This window comes from Cherax quadricarinatus, unplaced genomic scaffold (genome assembly GCF_038502225.1).
Source record: "Cherax quadricarinatus isolate ZL_2023a unplaced genomic scaffold, ASM3850222v1 Contig1564, whole genome shotgun sequence".
Classification (NCBI taxonomy): Eukaryota; Metazoa; Arthropoda; class Malacostraca; order Decapoda; family Parastacidae; genus Cherax; species Cherax quadricarinatus.
This window is the reverse complement of record NW_027196590.1, coordinates 34,937-52,500: the sequence shown is the minus strand read 5'-3', so window position 1 is coordinate 52,500 and position 17,564 is coordinate 34,937. Positions and strand designations below refer to the sequence as shown.

Below are 17,564 nucleotides of genomic sequence, written 5' to 3'. Positions count from 1 at the left end.
ACTTGTAAGTTACAGTTGTGTACTTGTAAGTTACAGTTGTGTACTTGTAAGTTACGGTTGTGTACTTGTAAGTTACAGTTGTGTACTTGTAAGTTACAGTTGTGTACTTGTAAGTTACAGTTGTGCACTTGTAAGTTACAGTTGTGTACTTGTAAGTTACAGTTGTGTACTTGTAAGTTACAGTTGTGTACTTGTAAGTTACAGTTGTGTACTTGTAAGTTACAGTTGTGCACTTGTAAGTTACAGTTGTGCACTTGTAAGTTACAGTTGTGCACTTGTAAGTTACAGTTGTGCACTTGTAAGTTACAGTTGTGCACTTGTAAGTTACAGTTGTGCACTTGTAAGTTACGGTTGTGCACTTGTAAGTTACAGTTGTGCACTTGTAAGTTACAGTTGTGCACTTGTAAGTTACAGTGCACTTGTAAGTTACAGTTGTGCACTTGTAAGTTACAGTTGTGCACTTGTAAGTTACAGTTGTGCACTTGTAAGTTACAGTTGTGCACTTGTAAGTTACAGTTGTGCACTTGTAAGTTACAGTTGTGCACTTGTAAGTTACAGTTGTGCACTTGTAAGTTACAGTTGTGCACTTGTAAGTTACAGTTGTGCACTTGTAAGTTACAGTTGTGCACTTGTAAGTTACAGTTGTGCACTTGTAAGTTACAGTTGTGCACAGATGAGGTAATCAGTCCCTCAGACTTGGAGTTGGTGTGAACGACACAGTAGTCCAAGACTGAGGGACTGATTACCTCGTCTTCTGTATATTGTTCTACTGTCTACCAGTTTTGTTCTTCACTTTGTATTTATAAAGCCACTGGATACCTGGGGTATACCTGGAGAGGGTTTCTGGGGGTCAACGCCCCCGTGGCCCGGTCTGTGACCAGGCCGAGACATCTGCAATAAAGACACCCGGATGCTGCATTTGTCTAATTTTCATGTTCCTGAATACTGGAGAAAGTTTCTGCAACTTGTCTCATAGGGATAATTCACACTCCAGTTCCAAGAATTTAGTCCTGGTTACCGTACACCAGAGGGTAAAAATGCATCACATTAGATAGTTTTTTATTGCCAAAAGTTACTGACAGAAGTAAAATATATAAATAATAAGGTGTTAAGACATTAATATTATTATTATTATTATTATTATTATTATTATTATTATTATTATTATTATTATTATTATTATTATTATTATTATTATTATTATTAGCAGCTATATTATTAATACTGTAAATGGTTTTGACAACCGACAGGTTGAAGAATGAGACAGGTTTCGCCAACCGGTAGTTTCTTCAGTCCAGTATGGAAAAGATTGCAGGTTGAGGGACTGATTACCTCAAAGTACTACTACTCATCTCCCACCGTTCATCGTACTGGACTGAAGAGGTCACCTCCCGACGAAACCTTTCCACAGTAAAGACTGTCACATGTTGGACATGTGTCACATGTGTCACATGTTGGACATGTGTCACATGTGTCACATGTTGGACATGTGTCACATGTGTCACATTCTCCAACACTGAAATATCACAAAATTACATTTTTCACTGAGCCGTGAATTCAACTCCTCCCCAGTATTATTTACGATAGACTGTGAGGTATTGTACTTGAATTCAACACTAAGTTCATCCTTCACAATAATAGTAACTATTTGGTGGACAGTAGTCACAGTAGTAGTGACTAGTGGCTGGTAGTCGACAGTCACTAGTTACGTCACTCTGCTCTGGTGTTTACCGTCAGTAACCTGTAAGGGCAGAGTAGAAAACTTGTAGCAAATTATCTCATTATTAATATTGTTGGGGTTATGAAGCCCGAGGTGTGATTAAGGCTCGAACCTCGTGCGGGAAGTTGGTTAACTGGGGATAGGAGAGACATAGTGTAAAATAGCAACACCAGGGATAGACCAACAAACTGTTGTGTTAGACAACATGTAGACGGCGGTCGTCTGGGTATTTATGTTATGTCAAGCTTCTCCTTGACAGTTACACTTGACTGTATGTACGGTCAAGCTTCTCCTTGACAGTCACACTGGACTGTATGTACGGTCAAGCTTCTCCTTGACGGTCACACTGGACTGTATGTACGGTCAAGCTTCTCCTTGACAGTCACACTTGACTGTATGTACGGTCAAGCTTCTCCTTGACAGTCACACTTGACTGTATGTACGGTCAAGCTTCTCCTTGACGGTCACACTGGACTGTATGTACGGTCAAGCTTCTCCTTGACAGTCACACTTGACTGTATGTACGGTCAAGCTTCTCCTTGACAGTCACACTTGACTGTATGTACGGTCAAGCTACTCCTTGACAGTCACACTTGACTGTATGTACGGTCAAGCTTCTCCTTGACAGTCACACTGGACTGTATGTACGGTCAAGCTACTCCTTGACAGTCACACTTGACTGTATGTACGGTCAAGCTTCTCCTTGACAGTCACACTGGACTGTATGTACGGTCAAGCTACTCCTTGACAGTCACACTTGACTGTATGTACGGTCAAGCTTCTCCTTGACAGTCACACTGGACTGTATGTACGGTCAAGCTACTCCTTGACAGTCACACTGGACTGTATGTACGGTCAAGCTTCTCCTTGACGGTCACACTGGACTGTATATACGGTCAAGCTTCTCATTGACAGTCACACTTGACTGTATGTACGGTCAAGCTACTCCTTGACAGTCACACTTGACTGTATGTACGGTCAAGCTACTCCTTGACAGTCACACTTGACTGTATGTACGGTCAAGCTTCTCCTTGACAGTCACACTTGACTGTATGTACGGTCAAGCTTCTCCTTGACAGTCACACTGGACTGTATGTACGGTCAAGCTACTCCTTGACAGTCACACTGGACTGTATGTACGGTCAAGCTTCTCCTTGACAGTCACACTTGACTGTATGTACGGTCAAGCTTCTCCTTGACAGTCACACTGGACTGTATGTACGGTCAAGCTTCTCCTTGACGGTCACACTGGACTGTATATACGGTCAAGCTTCTCATTGACAGTCACACTTGACTGTATGTACGGTCAAGCTACTCCTTGACAGTCACACTTGACTGTATGTACGGTCAAGCTTCTCCTTGACGGTCACACTGGACTGTATATACGGTCAAGCTTCTCCTTGACGGTCACACTGGGCTGTATATACGGTCAAGCTTCCTGTCAGTCACACTGGACTGTATATACGGTCAAGCTTCTCCTTGACGGTCACACTGGGCTGTATATACGGTCAAGCTTCCTGTCAGTCACACTTGACTGTATGTACGGTCAAGCTTCTCCTTGACAGTCACACTGGACTGTATATAGCAACATATATAGCAACATTTGGGTAAGTTACTGTGGAAACGTTTCGCCCCACAGTGGCTTCCTCAGTCCAATATAGAGAATAACAGTGTAAGATGAGTTTGAGGTGATCAGTCCCTGAGCCTGGAGTCAGTGTGTTCAGTCCAGCAGTGTTGATAATACTGCAGTATACTGATGGACTGGCACACTGACTCTAGACTCAGGGACTGATTACCTCAAACTTGTAGTCATTTTCTCTGCACTGGACTGAAGACTGGCTGGCAGAACGCTTCCAGAATACATTCCAGATTTTGTGTATGCAGTACCAATGTCATCTGGATTATTCGTTACAAGGAGTGCTGCTGCAGGCTCGATACTCCGTTTGTTGATGGTCTGACATGTACAGTATCTGAACACCCATGATCCTGTCACCTGAACACCCATGATCTTGTCACCTGACCACCCATGATCCTGTCACTTGAACACCCATGATCCTGTCACCTGACCACCCATGATCCTGTCACCTGACCACCCATGATCCTGTCACCTGAACACCCATGATCCTGTCACCTGAACACCCATGATCCTGTCACCTGACCACCCATGATCCTGTCACCTGAACACCCATGATCCTGTCACCTGAACACCCATGATCCTGTCACCTGAACACCCATGATCCTGTCACCTGAACACCCATGATCCTGTCACCTGAACACCCATGATCCTGTCACCTGAACACCCATGATCCTGTCACCTGAACACCCATGATCCTGTCACCTGAACACCCATGATCCTGTCACCTGACCACCCATGACCCTGTCACCTGAACACTCATGATCTTGTCACCTGACCACCCATGATCCTGTCACCTGAACACCCATGATCCTGTCACCTGAACACCCATGATCCTGTCACCTGAACACCCATGATCCTGTCACCTGAACACCCATGATCCTGTCACCTGAACACCCATGATCCTGTCACCTGAACACCCATGATCCTGTCACCTGAACACCCATGACCCTGTCACCTGAACACTCATGATCTTGTCACCTGACCACCCATGATCCTGTCACCTGAACACCCATGATCCTGTCACCTGAACACCCATGATCCTGTCACCTGAACACCCGTCACCCGCTAGTCTCACCTCCTTTGACGGGTGAGTAACAATCCTTGGTGACGGTGACGTAGTGAGGGACAGGCTTCGTCACTGTCGACGTCACGCTCTCTACGTTAGTGACGTACAGTGATGACGTCAGCACCTGTAATTTAATACAGTCAGTGTACTGTAGTTTATATGTACACAAATATTGTTGTTATTGGTGGCCCAGGTGCGGAAGTAACGCAAATTCTGGTCAACTTCAAACTTGATGTGCTTGTGTGTTTTAGTATCTGAGATAATGAGAGAAATCCTCTTCTGTTTGGTTTGATTGTTTGTGTTTTTTGGTGGAAGGATAGAATTAGTTTTTAGCTCTGTTATTCACAATTTGCCATTTTAACAATCTATCACATTCACAATGTTGTGCAAGAGGTACACACGAGCCTTGTACCATGTATATTATGGAACGATTCACTGTTTAATGTGGCTGGAACAATTTACTACTAACCTAGAAAAGTGGCTGGAACAACTCGCTAAACTACTACGAAATCGTAATAACAGTTGCAAACAAATCAGGGAATGGGTGGGGTTTGAACTCATGGCAGTGAGCTTCAAAATTCACTGGGCCAGCTGCTTCTAAGATTCATCCAACTAGGTACAGTTCTATACATCATAGGGAGGTTAGCATGGGCCACCACTGTGACCACAAATACAAGTTTTTACAGAGAAATCCCACACCAGTGGTGGCCCATGCTAACCTTCCAATGATGTATAGAAATATACCTAGTTGAATGAATCTTATTTTAGCCAGCTGGTCCAGTGGTTAACGCACTGGCCTGTGAGATTTAAGACTCACTTGCCATGGGTTCAAACCCCACCCGTTCCCTGGTTTTATTAGGAATTTATTGCTCACAACTGGGAGACTATTAGAGATGTATAGAATGTAAAAATTTAGATATCCGTGGATGTGTATAAGGATGTTGTATTGTACGGATGTTCGACGGATGCGGATGTAAGAAATTGTGCGGATGTTCGACGGATGCGGATGTAAGAAATTGTGCGGATGTTCGACGGATGCGGATGTAAGAAATTGTGCGGATGTTCGACGGATGCGGATGTAAGAAATTGTGCGGATGTTCGACGGATGCGGATGTAAGAAATTGTGCGGATGTTCGACGGATGCGGATGTAAGAAATTGTGCGGATGTTCGACGGATGCGGATGTAAGAAATTGTGCGGATGTTCGACGGATGCGGATGTAAGAAATTGTGCGGATGTTCGACGGATGCGGATGTAAGAAATTGTGCGGATGTTCGACGGATGCGGATGTAAGAAATTGTGCGGATGTTCGACGGATGCGGATGTAAGAAATTGTGCGGATGTTCGACGGATGCGGATGTAAGAAATTGTGCGGATGTTCGACGGATGCGGATGTAAGAAACTGTGCGGATGTTCGACGGATGCGGATGTAAGAAACTGTGCGGATGTTCGACGGATGCGGATGTAAGAAACTGTGCGGATGTTCGACGGATGCGGATATCTGACACATCACTAGAGACTATCACAGTGAGAGATACTGTTACACTGTCACAACTCCAGGTCTTGTATTAAAGGTTTTGAAACCCGTATGTTGATCACTTACACTTGTGCAACACTTGGGAATGTTGAATGTTGCAAAAGTGTCTAAGTTACATACGCAGTTTGTTTAAATCACAATATTGTGAAATTGTTGGGCACTCGGCTCATACAGTGAGTATCTGTGGTTCGATCCCCGGTACGGATGGAAATATTGGGACGTGTTTCTTTAAGACACCTGCTGCCACTGTTCACCTAGCAGTAAGTAGGTACCTGGGTGTTAGTAGACTGGTGTGGGTGGCATCCTGGAGACAAAATTAACCTAAGTTGTGGGAAATACTCTACATAACCAGGGAGTTACAGTATGTCACAGGTGTGAGCTATGGTCTGTATAAGTTGTATCATGTACCTGTGGCAATAAAGATTATTATTATTATTATTATTATTATTATTATTATTATTATTATTATTATTATTATTATTATTATTATTATTATTATTATTATTAAGATAAACGAGTGTAGAGTGGCAGCTGGGAATTTCAATGCCTGACAAGACGTGATCCAACAGCTGCAACAATTACCTTTAAGCTGGTTAAGTTATTTAAGCTGGTTAAGTTATTTAAGCTGGTTAAGTTATTTAAGCTGGTTAAGTTATTTAAGCTGGTTAAGTTATTTAAGCTGGTTAAGTTATTTAAGCTGGTTAAGTTATTTAAGCTGGTTAAGTTATTTAAGCTGGTTAAGTTATTTAAACTGGTTAAGTTATTTAAGCTGGTTAAGTTATTTAAGCTGGTTAAGTTATTTAAGCTGGTTAAGTTATTTAAGCTGGTTAAGTTATTTAAGCTGGTTAAGTTATTTAAGCTTGTTAAGTTATTTAAGCTGGTTAAGTTATTTAAGCTGGTTAAGTTATTTAAGCTGGTTAAGTTATTTAAGCTGGTTAAGTAATTTAAGCTGGTTAAGTTATTTAAGCTGGTTAAGTTATTTAAACTGGTTAAGTTATTTAAGCTGGTTAAGTTATTTAAGCTGGTTAAGTTATTTAAGCTGGTTAAGTTATTTAAGCTGGTTAAGTTATTTAAGCTGGTTAAGTTATTTAAGCTGGTTAAGTTATTTAAGCTGGTTAAGTTATTTAAGCTGGTTAAGTTATTTAAGCTGGTTAAGTTATTTAAGCTGGTTAAGTTATTTAAGCTGGTTAAGTTATTCTGGTGCTATGTAACTCATCTTGTTTCTATAGTTTAATTAAGAATAATAATTAATAATCATTAATAATTAATAATTAATAATTAATAATTAATAATTAATAATAATTAATAATAATTAATAAGACAGTAAAGTAATTTTAGTTAAATAATTATATTAACGGTAATAATAATAGTATAATTCTGTTACTACTAATAACGATAATTATATTGAAATAATTATAGGAAATAATTACCTTGGTCTGGGTAGAGTAGACTACGTCAGTTATACGTTCAGTTTCGGTCTTGTATTCGGTCTGGGTGACGTATGAAGGCTCTACTATGGTGGTAGACACTGTCTTGTAGTCGGTCTGAGTAGAGTAGACGATGTTGGTCTCGTACTCGGTCTGGGTCTTGTACTCGGTCTGGGTCTTGTACTCGGTCTCGTAGTTGGTCTTGTATTCGGTCTGTGTGACGGAGGAGACCTGGACCAGCGTGGTGATGACGGTCTGGGTGTGTAGGTCTGTGCTGGTGACGGTGACGTAGTGTTCCTGGGTGGTTGTGACGTAGGACGGGACCAGTTCGGTCACCACACTCTCAATGATATTCGTGGGACAAACCTGTACCAGGAACAAATATGAACAAAAAATGTAAATGGAATAGCAAGAGGAACACAATGAACAAAGAACGTGTCTGGAACAGTTCATAACGAAGGTACAAATGTCTGGAACAGTTCATAACTATGGTACAAATGTCTGGAACAGTTCATAACTATGGTACAAATGTCTGGAACAGTTCATAACTATGGTACAAATGTGTGGAACACTTCATAACTATGGTACAAATGTCTGGAACAGTTCATAACTATGGTACAAATGTCTGGAACAGTTCATAACTATGGTACAAATGTCTGGAACAGTTCATAACTATGGTACAAATGTCTGGAACAGTTCATAACTATGGTACAAATGTCTGGAACAGTTCATAACTATGGTACAAATGTCTGGAACAGTTCATAATTATGGTACAAATGTCTGGAACAGTTCAGAACTAAGGTACAAATGTCTGGAACAGTTCATAACTATGGTACAAATGTCTGGAACAGTTCATAACTATGGTACAAATGTCTGGAAGAGTTCATAGCTAAGGTACAAATATCTGGAACAATTCATAACTATGGTACAAATGTCTGGAACAGTTCAAGACACACAAATGCAAAACGAAGCTTCACGACGTTTCGCTCCATCATGAACAATTCTCATATCACGATCTAAATGTCGTGACGAAGCGACAGAGAAGTCTCTTACTGCTACAACGTTACGCTCTGTGTACCACAAGACTGATTCACCAACACACTGAGCGAAACGATGCCCTAATTAAGTTTTCTTCTCCACTGACCGACTGAAACGTCGGCTATGGGTGGCCCGTGGCCTGGTAGACGACGTTCTCGTTTCACACACCGAGTGTCCGTGGTTCGATCCCCAGCCGGGTGTATACATTGGGCGTGTTTCTATACCCTGCTGTGGGTGGCATCCTGGGTGTTAGTGGACTGGTGTGGGAGGCATCCTGGGTGTTAGTGGACTAGTGTGAATGGCATCCTGGGTGTTATTGGACTGGTGTGGGTGGCATCCTGGGTGTTAGTGGACTGGTGTGGATAGCATCCTGGGTGTTAGTGGACTGGTGTGGGTGCCATCCTAGGTGTTAGTGGACTGGTGTGTGTAGCATCCTGGGTGTTAGTGGACTGGTGTGGGTGGCATCCTGAGTGTTAGTGGACTGGTGTGGGTGGCATCCTGGGTGTTAGTGGACTGGTGTGGGTGGCATCCTGGGTGTTAATGGACTGGTGTGGGTGGCATCCTGGGTGTTAGTGGACTGGTGTGGGTGGCATCCTAGGTGTTAGTGGACTGGTGTGGGTGGCATCCTGGGTGTTAGTGGACTGGTGTGGGTGGCATCCTGGGTGTTAATGGACTGGTGTGAGTGGCATCCTGGGTGTTAGTGGACTTGTGTGGGTGGCATCCTGGGTGTTAGTGGACTGGTGTGGGTGGCATCCTGGGTGCTGGTGGACTGGTTTGGGTGGCATCCTGGGTGCTGGTGGACTGGTGTGGGTGGCACCCTGGGTGTTAGTGGACTGGTGTGGGTGGCATCCTGGGTGTTAGTGGACTGGTGTGGGTGGCATCCTGGGTGTTAGTGGACTGGTGTGGGTGGCATCCTGGGTGTTGGTGGACTGGTGTGGGTGGCATCCTGGGTGTTGGTGGACTGGTGTGGGTGGCATCCTGGGTGTTAGTGGACTGGTGTGGGTGGCATCCTGGGTGTTGGTGGACTGGTGTGGGTGGCATCCTGGGTGTTAGTGGACTGGTGTGGGTGGCATCCTGGGTGTTGGTGGACTGGTGTGGGTGGCATCCTGGGTGTTAGTGGACTGGTGTGGGTGGCATCCTGGGTGTTAGTGGACTGGTGTTGGTGGCATCCTGCTTGTTAGTGGCCTGGTGTGGGTGGCATCCTGGGTGTTAGTTGACTGGTGTGGGTGGCATCCTGGGTGTTGGTGGACTGGTGTGGGTGGCATCCTGGGTGTTGGTGGACTGGTGTGGGTGGCATCCTGGGGGACAAGATTGAGGACCACAATGGAAATAAGACAGAGTCCTGGATAACGCACTGACTGACTTGGCTTATCCCGGGTGGCTAATACTCCTTACCCTGGGTTATCCTGGGTGGCTAACTCTCCCTACCCTGGGTGGCTAACTCTCCCTACCCTGGGTTATCCTGGGTTGCTAACACTCCCTACCCTGGGTTATCCTGGGTGGCTAACACTCCCTACCCTGGGTTATCCTGGGTAGCTAATACTCCCTACCCTGGGTTATCCTGGGTGGCTAACTCTCCCTACCCTGGGTTATCCTGGGTGGCTAACTCTCCCTACCCTGGGTTATCCTGGGTGGCTAATACTCCCAAGCCTTGGTTATCCTGGGTGGCTAACTGTCCCTATCCTGGGTTATCAGGGGTGGCTAACTCTCCCTACCCTGGGTTATCCTGGCTAGCTAATACTCCCTACCCTGGGTTACCTGGGTGGCTAATACTCCCTACCCTGGGTTATCCTGGGTGGCTAACTCTCCCTACCCTGGGTTATCCTGGGTAGCTAATACTCCCTACTCTGGGTTATCCTGGGTGGATAACTCTCCCTACCCTGGGTTATCCTGGGTAGCTAACACTCCCTACCCTGGGTTATCCTGGGTGGCTAACACTCTCTACCCTGGGTTATCCTGGGTGGCTAACACTCCCTACCCGGGGTTATCCTGGGTGACTAACTCTCCCTTCCCTGGGTTATCTTGGGTAGCTAACACTCCCTACCCTGGGTTATCCTGAGTGGCTTACTCTCTCTTCCCTGGGTTATCCTGGGTGGCTAACTCTCCCTACCCTGGGTTATCCTGGGTAGCTAATACTCCCTACCCTGGGTTATCCTATGTGGCAAACTCTCCCTACCCTGGGTTATCCTGGGTAGCTAATACTCCCTACCCTAGGTCATCCTGGGTGAATAACACTCCCTTCCCTGGGTTATCCTGGGTAGCTAACACTCCCTACCCTGGGTTATCCTGGGTAGCTAACTCTCCCTACCCTGGGTAGCTAACACTCCCTACCCTGGGTTATCCTGGGTGGCTAACTCTCCCTACCCTGGGTTATCCTGGGAAGCTAATACTCCCTACCCTGGGTTATCCTGGGTGGCTAACTCTCCCTACCCTGGGTTATCCTGGGTGGCTAACTCTCCCTACCCTGGGTTATGCTGGGTGGCTAACACTCCCTACCCTGGGTTATCCTGGGTGGCTAACACTCCCTACCCTGGGCTATCCTGGGTGGCTAACTGTCCCTACCCTGGGTTATCCTGGGTGGCTAACTCTCCCTACCCTGGGTTATCCTGAGTGGCTAACTCTCCCTACCCTGGGTTATCCTGGATGGCTAACTCTCCCTACCCTGGGTTATCCTGGGTGGCTAACACTCCCTACCCTGGGTTATCTTGGGTGGTTAACACTCCCTACCCTGGGTTATGCTGGGTGGTTAACACTCCCTACCCTGGATTATCCTGGGTGGTTAACACTACCTATCCTGGGTTATCCTGGGTGGTTAACACTCCCTACCCTGGGTTATCCTGGGTGGCTAACACTCCCTACCCTGGGTTATCCTGGGTGGTTAACACTCCCCACCCTGGGTTATCCTGGGTGGCTAACACTCACTACCCTGGGTTATCCTGGGTGGCTAACACTCCCTACCCTGGGTTATCCTGGGTGGTTAACACTCCCTACCCTGGGTTATCCTGGGTGGTTAACACTCCCTACCCTGGGTTATCCTGGGTGGCTAACACTCCCTGCCCTGGGTTATCCTGGGTGGTTAACACTCCCTACCCTGGGTTATCCTGGGTGGCTAACACTCCCTACTCTGGGTTATCCTGGGTGGTTAACACTCCCCACCCTGGGTTATCCTGGGTGGCTAACACTCACTACCCTGGGTTATCCTGGGTGGCTAACACTCCCTACCCTGGGTTATCCTGGGTGGTTAACACTCCCTACCCTGGGTTATCCTGGGTGGTAAACACTCCCTACCCTGGGTTATCCTGGGTGGCTAACACTCCCTACCCTGGGTTATCCTGGGTGGTTAACACTCCCTACCCTGGGTTATCCTGGGTGGCTAACACTCCCTACCTTGGGTTATCCTGGGTGGTTAACACTCCCTACCCTGGGTTATCCTGGGTGGTTAACACTCCCTACCCTGGGTTATCCTGGGTGGCTAACACTCCTTACCCTGGGTTATCCTGGGTGGTTAACACTCCCTACCTTGGGTTATCCTGGGTGGTTAACACTCCCTACCCTGGGTTATCCTGGGTGGTTAACACTCCCTACCCTGGGTTATCCTGGTTGGCTAACACACCCTACCCTGGGTTATACTGGGTGGTTAACACTCCCTACCCTGGGTTATCCTGGGTGGCTAACACTCCCTACCCTGGGTTATCCTGGGTGGTTAACACTCCCTACCCTGGGTTATCCTGGGTGGCTAACACTCTCTACCCTGGGTTATCCTGGGTGGTTAACACTCCCTACCCTGGGTTATCCTGGGTTGTTAACACTCCCTACCCTGGGTAATCCTGGGTGGCTAACACTCCCTACCCTGGGTTATCCTGGGTGGTTAACACTCATTACCCTGGGTTATCCTGGGTGGTTAACACTCCCTAAACTGGGTTATCCTGGGTGGCTAACTCTCCCTACCCTGGGTTATCCTGGGTGGTTAACACTCCCTACCCTTGGTTATCCTGGGTGGTTAACACTCCCTACCCTGGGTTATCCTGGGTGGCTAACACTCCCTACCCTGGGTTATCCTGGGTGGTTAACACTCCCTACCCTGGGTTATCCTGGGTGGTTAACACTCCCTACCCTGGGTTATCCTGGGTGGTTAACACTCCCTACCCTGGGTTATCCTGGGTGCTTAACACTCCCTACCCTGGGTTATCCTGGGTGGTTAACACTCTCTACCCTGGGTTATCCTGGGTGGTTAACACTCCCTACCCTGGGTTATCCTGGGTGGCTAACACTCCCTACCCTGGGTTATCCTGGGTGGTTAACACTCTCTACCTTGGGTTATCCTGGGTGGTTAACACTCTTTTCCCTGGGTTATCCTGGGTGATTAACACTCCCTACCCTGGGTTATCCTGGGTGGCTAACACTCCCTACCCTGGTAGTAGTAGTAGTATCAGTAATAGTAGTAGCAGCAGTGATAGTAATAATAGTAGTAGTAATAGTAGCAGTAGTAGTAGTAATAGCAATAGTAGCAATAACAGTGGCAATAGTAGTAATAGCAATAGTAATGGTAGCAGTAATAATAGTAGTAGTAATAGCAATGATAGTGGTAGCAGCAGTAGTAGTAGTAGTAATAGTAGTAGCAGTAATAATAGTAGTAGTAATAGCAATGATAGTGGTAGCAGCAGTAGTAGTAGTAGTAATAGTAGTAGCAGTAATAATAGTAGTAGTAATAGCAATGATAGTGGTAGCAGCAGTAGTAGTAGTAGTAATAGTAGTAGCAGTAATAATAGTAGTAGTAATAGTAGTAGCAGTAATAATAGTAGTAGTAATAGTAGTAGCAGTAATAATAGTAGTAGTAATAGTAGTAGCAGTAATAATAGTAGTAGTAATAGTAGTAGCAGTAATAACAGGAGTAGTAATAGTAGTAGCAGTAATAACAGGAGTAGTAATAGTAGTAGCAGTAATAACAGGAGTAGTAATAGTAGTAGCAGTAATAACAGGAGTAGTAATAGTAGTAGCAGTAATAATAGGAGTAGATTCTGACCAAGCACATGTTGACTAGATAATACTTGGATCATCTAGGATCATCCAGGATCATCTAGGATCATCCAGGATCATCTAGGATCATCCAGGATCATCTAGGATCATCCAGGATCATCTAGGATCATCCAGGATCATCTAGGATCATCCAGGATCATCTAGGATCAACATGAACTAACACCCTTCACTGGTATTCCCACAACACCGACTCACACCTCAACAACACCAAGATGACTCTGTAAGCTCACCTTTGTTTCTTCTTGCCAAGGTTCCTCAGGAAAGGTGAGTACAGATTTCTTCTGCTGCTGCTGCTGTTGGTCCACTGGCACCTTTTGAACACCGTAGCCTTGGACTACAGCGCTCACACCCACCAAGAAAATGAGACTGTACCTGAACACGTACAAAGAACAGTTCCAGTAGTAACTGCAGTAAACGGGGATACCATTCTTGGTACTAAATGGTACCATTAGTTCTCTCCCCAGATGTTTGACTTAAGTTAAATGGTCTTAATGGGTACTTACACAGCAGGTAACGTACAAAGGTACTTACACAGCAGGTAACGTACAACGGCACTTACACAGCAGGTAACGTACAAAGGTACTTACACAGCAGGTAACGTACAACGGCACTTACACAGCAGGTAACGTACAACGGCACTTACACAGCAGGTAACGTACAACGGTACTTACACAGCAGGTAACGTACAACGGCACTTACACAGCAGGTAACGTACAACGGTACTTACACAGCAGGTAACGTACAACGGCACTTACACAGCAGGTAACGTACAACGGCACTTACACAGCAGGTAACGTACAACGGCACTTACACAGCAGGTAACGTACAACGGCACTTACACAGCAGGTAACGTACAACGGTACTTACACAGCAGGTAACGTACAACGGCACTTACACAGCAGGTAACGTACAACGGTACTTACACAGCAGGTAACGTACAACGGCACTTACACAGCAGGTAACGTACAACGGCACTTACACAGCAGGTAACGTACAACGGCACTTACACAGCAGGTAACGTACAACGGCACTTACACAGCAGGTAACGTACAACGGCACTTACACAGCAGGTAACGTACAACGGCACTTACACAGCAGGTAACGTACAACGGCACTTACACAGCAGGTAACGTACAACGGCACTTACACAGCAGGTAACGTACAACGGCACTTACACAGCAGGTAACGTACAAAGGTATTTACACAGCAGGTAACGTACAAAGGTACTTACACAGCAGGTAACGTACAACGGTACTTACACAGCAGGTAACGTACAAAGGTACTTACACAGCAGGTAACGTACAAAGGTACTTACACAGCAGGTAACGTACAAAGGTACTTACACAGCAGGTAACGTACAAAGGTATTTACACAGCAGGTAACGTACAAAGGTACTTACACAGCAGGTAACGTACAACGGCACTTACACAGCAGGTAACGTACAAAGGTACTTACACAGCAGGTAACGTACAACGGCACTTACACAGCAGGTAACGTACAAAGGTATTTGCACAGCAGGTAACGTACAAAGGTACTTACACAGCAGGTAACGTACAACGGTACTTACACAGCAGGTAACGTACAAAGGTATTTACACAGCAGGTAACGTACAACGGTACTTACACAGCAGGTAACGTACAACGGTACTTACACAGCAGGTAACGTACAAAGGTATTTACACAGCAGGTAACGTACAAAGGTCCTTACACAGCAGGTAACGTACAGAGGTACTTACACAGCAGGTAACGTACAAAGGTCTAATTAAGGAAATAAACAAATATACTTACACGGCAAGTAACATACAAAGGTACTTACACGGCAAGTAACATACAAAGGTACTTACACGGCAAGTAACATACAAATGTACATACACAGCAGGTAACATACAAAGGTACATACACAGCAAGTAACATACAAAGGTACATACACAGCAAGTAACATACAAAGGTACATACACAACATACAAAGGTACATACACAACATACAAAGGTACATACACAACATACAAAGGTACATGCACAACATACAAAGGTACATACACAACATACAAAGGTACATACACAACATACAAAGGTACATACACAACATAGAAAGGTACATACACAACATACAAAGGTACATACACAACATACAAAGGTACATACACATCATACAAAGGTACATACACAACATACAAAGGTACATACACAACATACAAAGGTACATACACATCATACAAAGGTACATACACAGCAAGTAACATACAAAGGTACATACACAACATACAAAGGTACATACACAACATACAAAGGTACATACACAGCAAGTAACATACAAAGGTACATACACAACATACAAAGGTACATACACAGCAAGTAACATACAAAGGTACATACACAGCAAGTAACATACAAAGGTACATACACAACATACAAAGGTACATACACAACATACAAAGGTACATACACAGCAAGTAACATACAAAGGTACATACACAACATACAAAGGTACATACACAACATACAAAGGTACATACACAACATACAAAGGTACATACACAACATACAAAGGTACATACACAACATACAAAGGTACATACACAACATACAAAGGTACATACACAACATACAAAGGTACATACACAACATACAAAGGTACATACACAACATACAAAGGTACATACACAACATACAAAGGTACATACACAACATACAAAGGTACATACACAACATACAAAGGTACATACACAACATACAAAGGTACATACACAACATACAAAGGTACATACACAACATACAAAGGTACATACACATCACGCAACATTCATAAAAAAATTCCCACAATATATATTCAAGTTTATATAAGTATTAGGCTGTGACATAGGCCTGTTAGGCCGTACAGTCATGATGTTCGGACCTAACTCACTACACAAACCATAATTAATATCTAATGATAATCATTATCAGAACGACTCTCGTAAATGATCCTGTTAGATCAGCATGTTCTCAGTCTCCATAAATCATTCATTATTATTATCCTACTTTATTTCTAAGATTAAATTACGTTTAAAATGCCTCTAAATTACTTATATAAATCTAAAATATATTTAAAATGTGTATGAATATCTAGTATATTATCTAAATTATTTTCTGACGTTCATCAAAGATAATTATCTTTAAAAAGACATTGGTAATATTTTTAATCTCGAAATAGTTAGATTCTAATCTACTCACTTGATCATGATGATGTAAGTAATAGTCGTAGTGATAGTAGTAGCAGGAGTAGTAGTGATAGTAGTAGCAGGAGTAGTAGTGATAGTAGTAGCAGGAGTAGTAGTGATAGTAGTAGCAGGAGTAGTAGTGATAGTAGTAGCAGGAGTAGTAGTGATAGTAGTAGCAGGAGTAGTAGTGATAGTAGTAGCAGGAGTAGTAGTGATAGTAGTAGCAGGAGTAGTAGTGATAGTAGTAGCAGGAGTAGTAGTGATAGTAGTAGCAGGAGTAGTAGTGATAGTAGTAGCAGGAGTAGTAGTGATAGTAGTAGCAGGAGTAGTAGTGATAGTAGTAGCAGGAGTAGTAGTGATAGTAGTAGCAGGAGTAGTAGTGATAGTAGTAGCAGGAGTAGTAGTGATAGTAGTAGCAGTAGTAGTATTAGTAAAAACAGCAGCAGTAGTTGATCACAGGTATTCACTGCAGGAGTGTTGTGGACGGCTGCTCGCTCTTCAGTGAGTCTCTGGTCATGATGCTCGCCTTATATACCTACTGACGACCACTGTCTCGTGGTAGGTGGTGGGGAACCCCAGCCCCCACACTACCACTGATGACCACTGTCTTCTGGTAGGTGGTGGGGAACCCCAGCCTTCACACTACCACTGTAGACCACTGTCTTCTGGTAGGTGGTGGGGAACCCCAGCCCTCACACTACCACTGATGACCACTGTCTTCTGGTAGGTGGTGGGGAACCCAAGCCTTCACACTACCACTGTAGACCACTGTCTCGTGGTAGGTTGTGGGGAACCCCAGCCCCCACACTACCACTGATGACCACTGTCTTCTGGTAGGTGGTGGGGAACCCCAGCCCCCACACTACCACTGTAGACCACTGTCTTCTGGTAGGTGGTGGGGAACC

General features: G+C 44.6%; 1 protein-coding gene across 2 annotated transcripts; it reads right to left on the bottom strand.

The window, feature by feature from the left end:
• Positions 1-1,281: 1,281 nt before the first annotated feature.
• Positions 1,282-17,181, bottom strand: LOC128699924 (uncharacterized). 2 transcript variants are annotated; one of them, XM_053792769.2, is made up of 5 exons: positions 16,673-17,181; positions 13,691-13,832; positions 7,389-7,751; positions 4,432-4,546; positions 1,282-1,741 (listed from the first exon to the last, which is right to left on the bottom strand). In XM_053792769.2, exons 1-5 carry the CDS (start codon positions 16,678-16,680, stop codon positions 1,734-1,736), a joined length of 636 nt encoding a protein of 211 aa, XP_053648744.2. In that variant the 5' UTR covers positions 16,681-17,181; the 3' UTR covers positions 1,282-1,733. The 2 variants fall into 2 exon arrangements, with proteins under 2 accessions (XP_053648744.2, XP_053648743.2); XM_053792768.2 differs by lacking the exon at positions 16,673-17,181 and having other exon boundaries at positions 13,691-14,131.
• Positions 17,182-17,564: the final 383 nt, after the last annotated feature.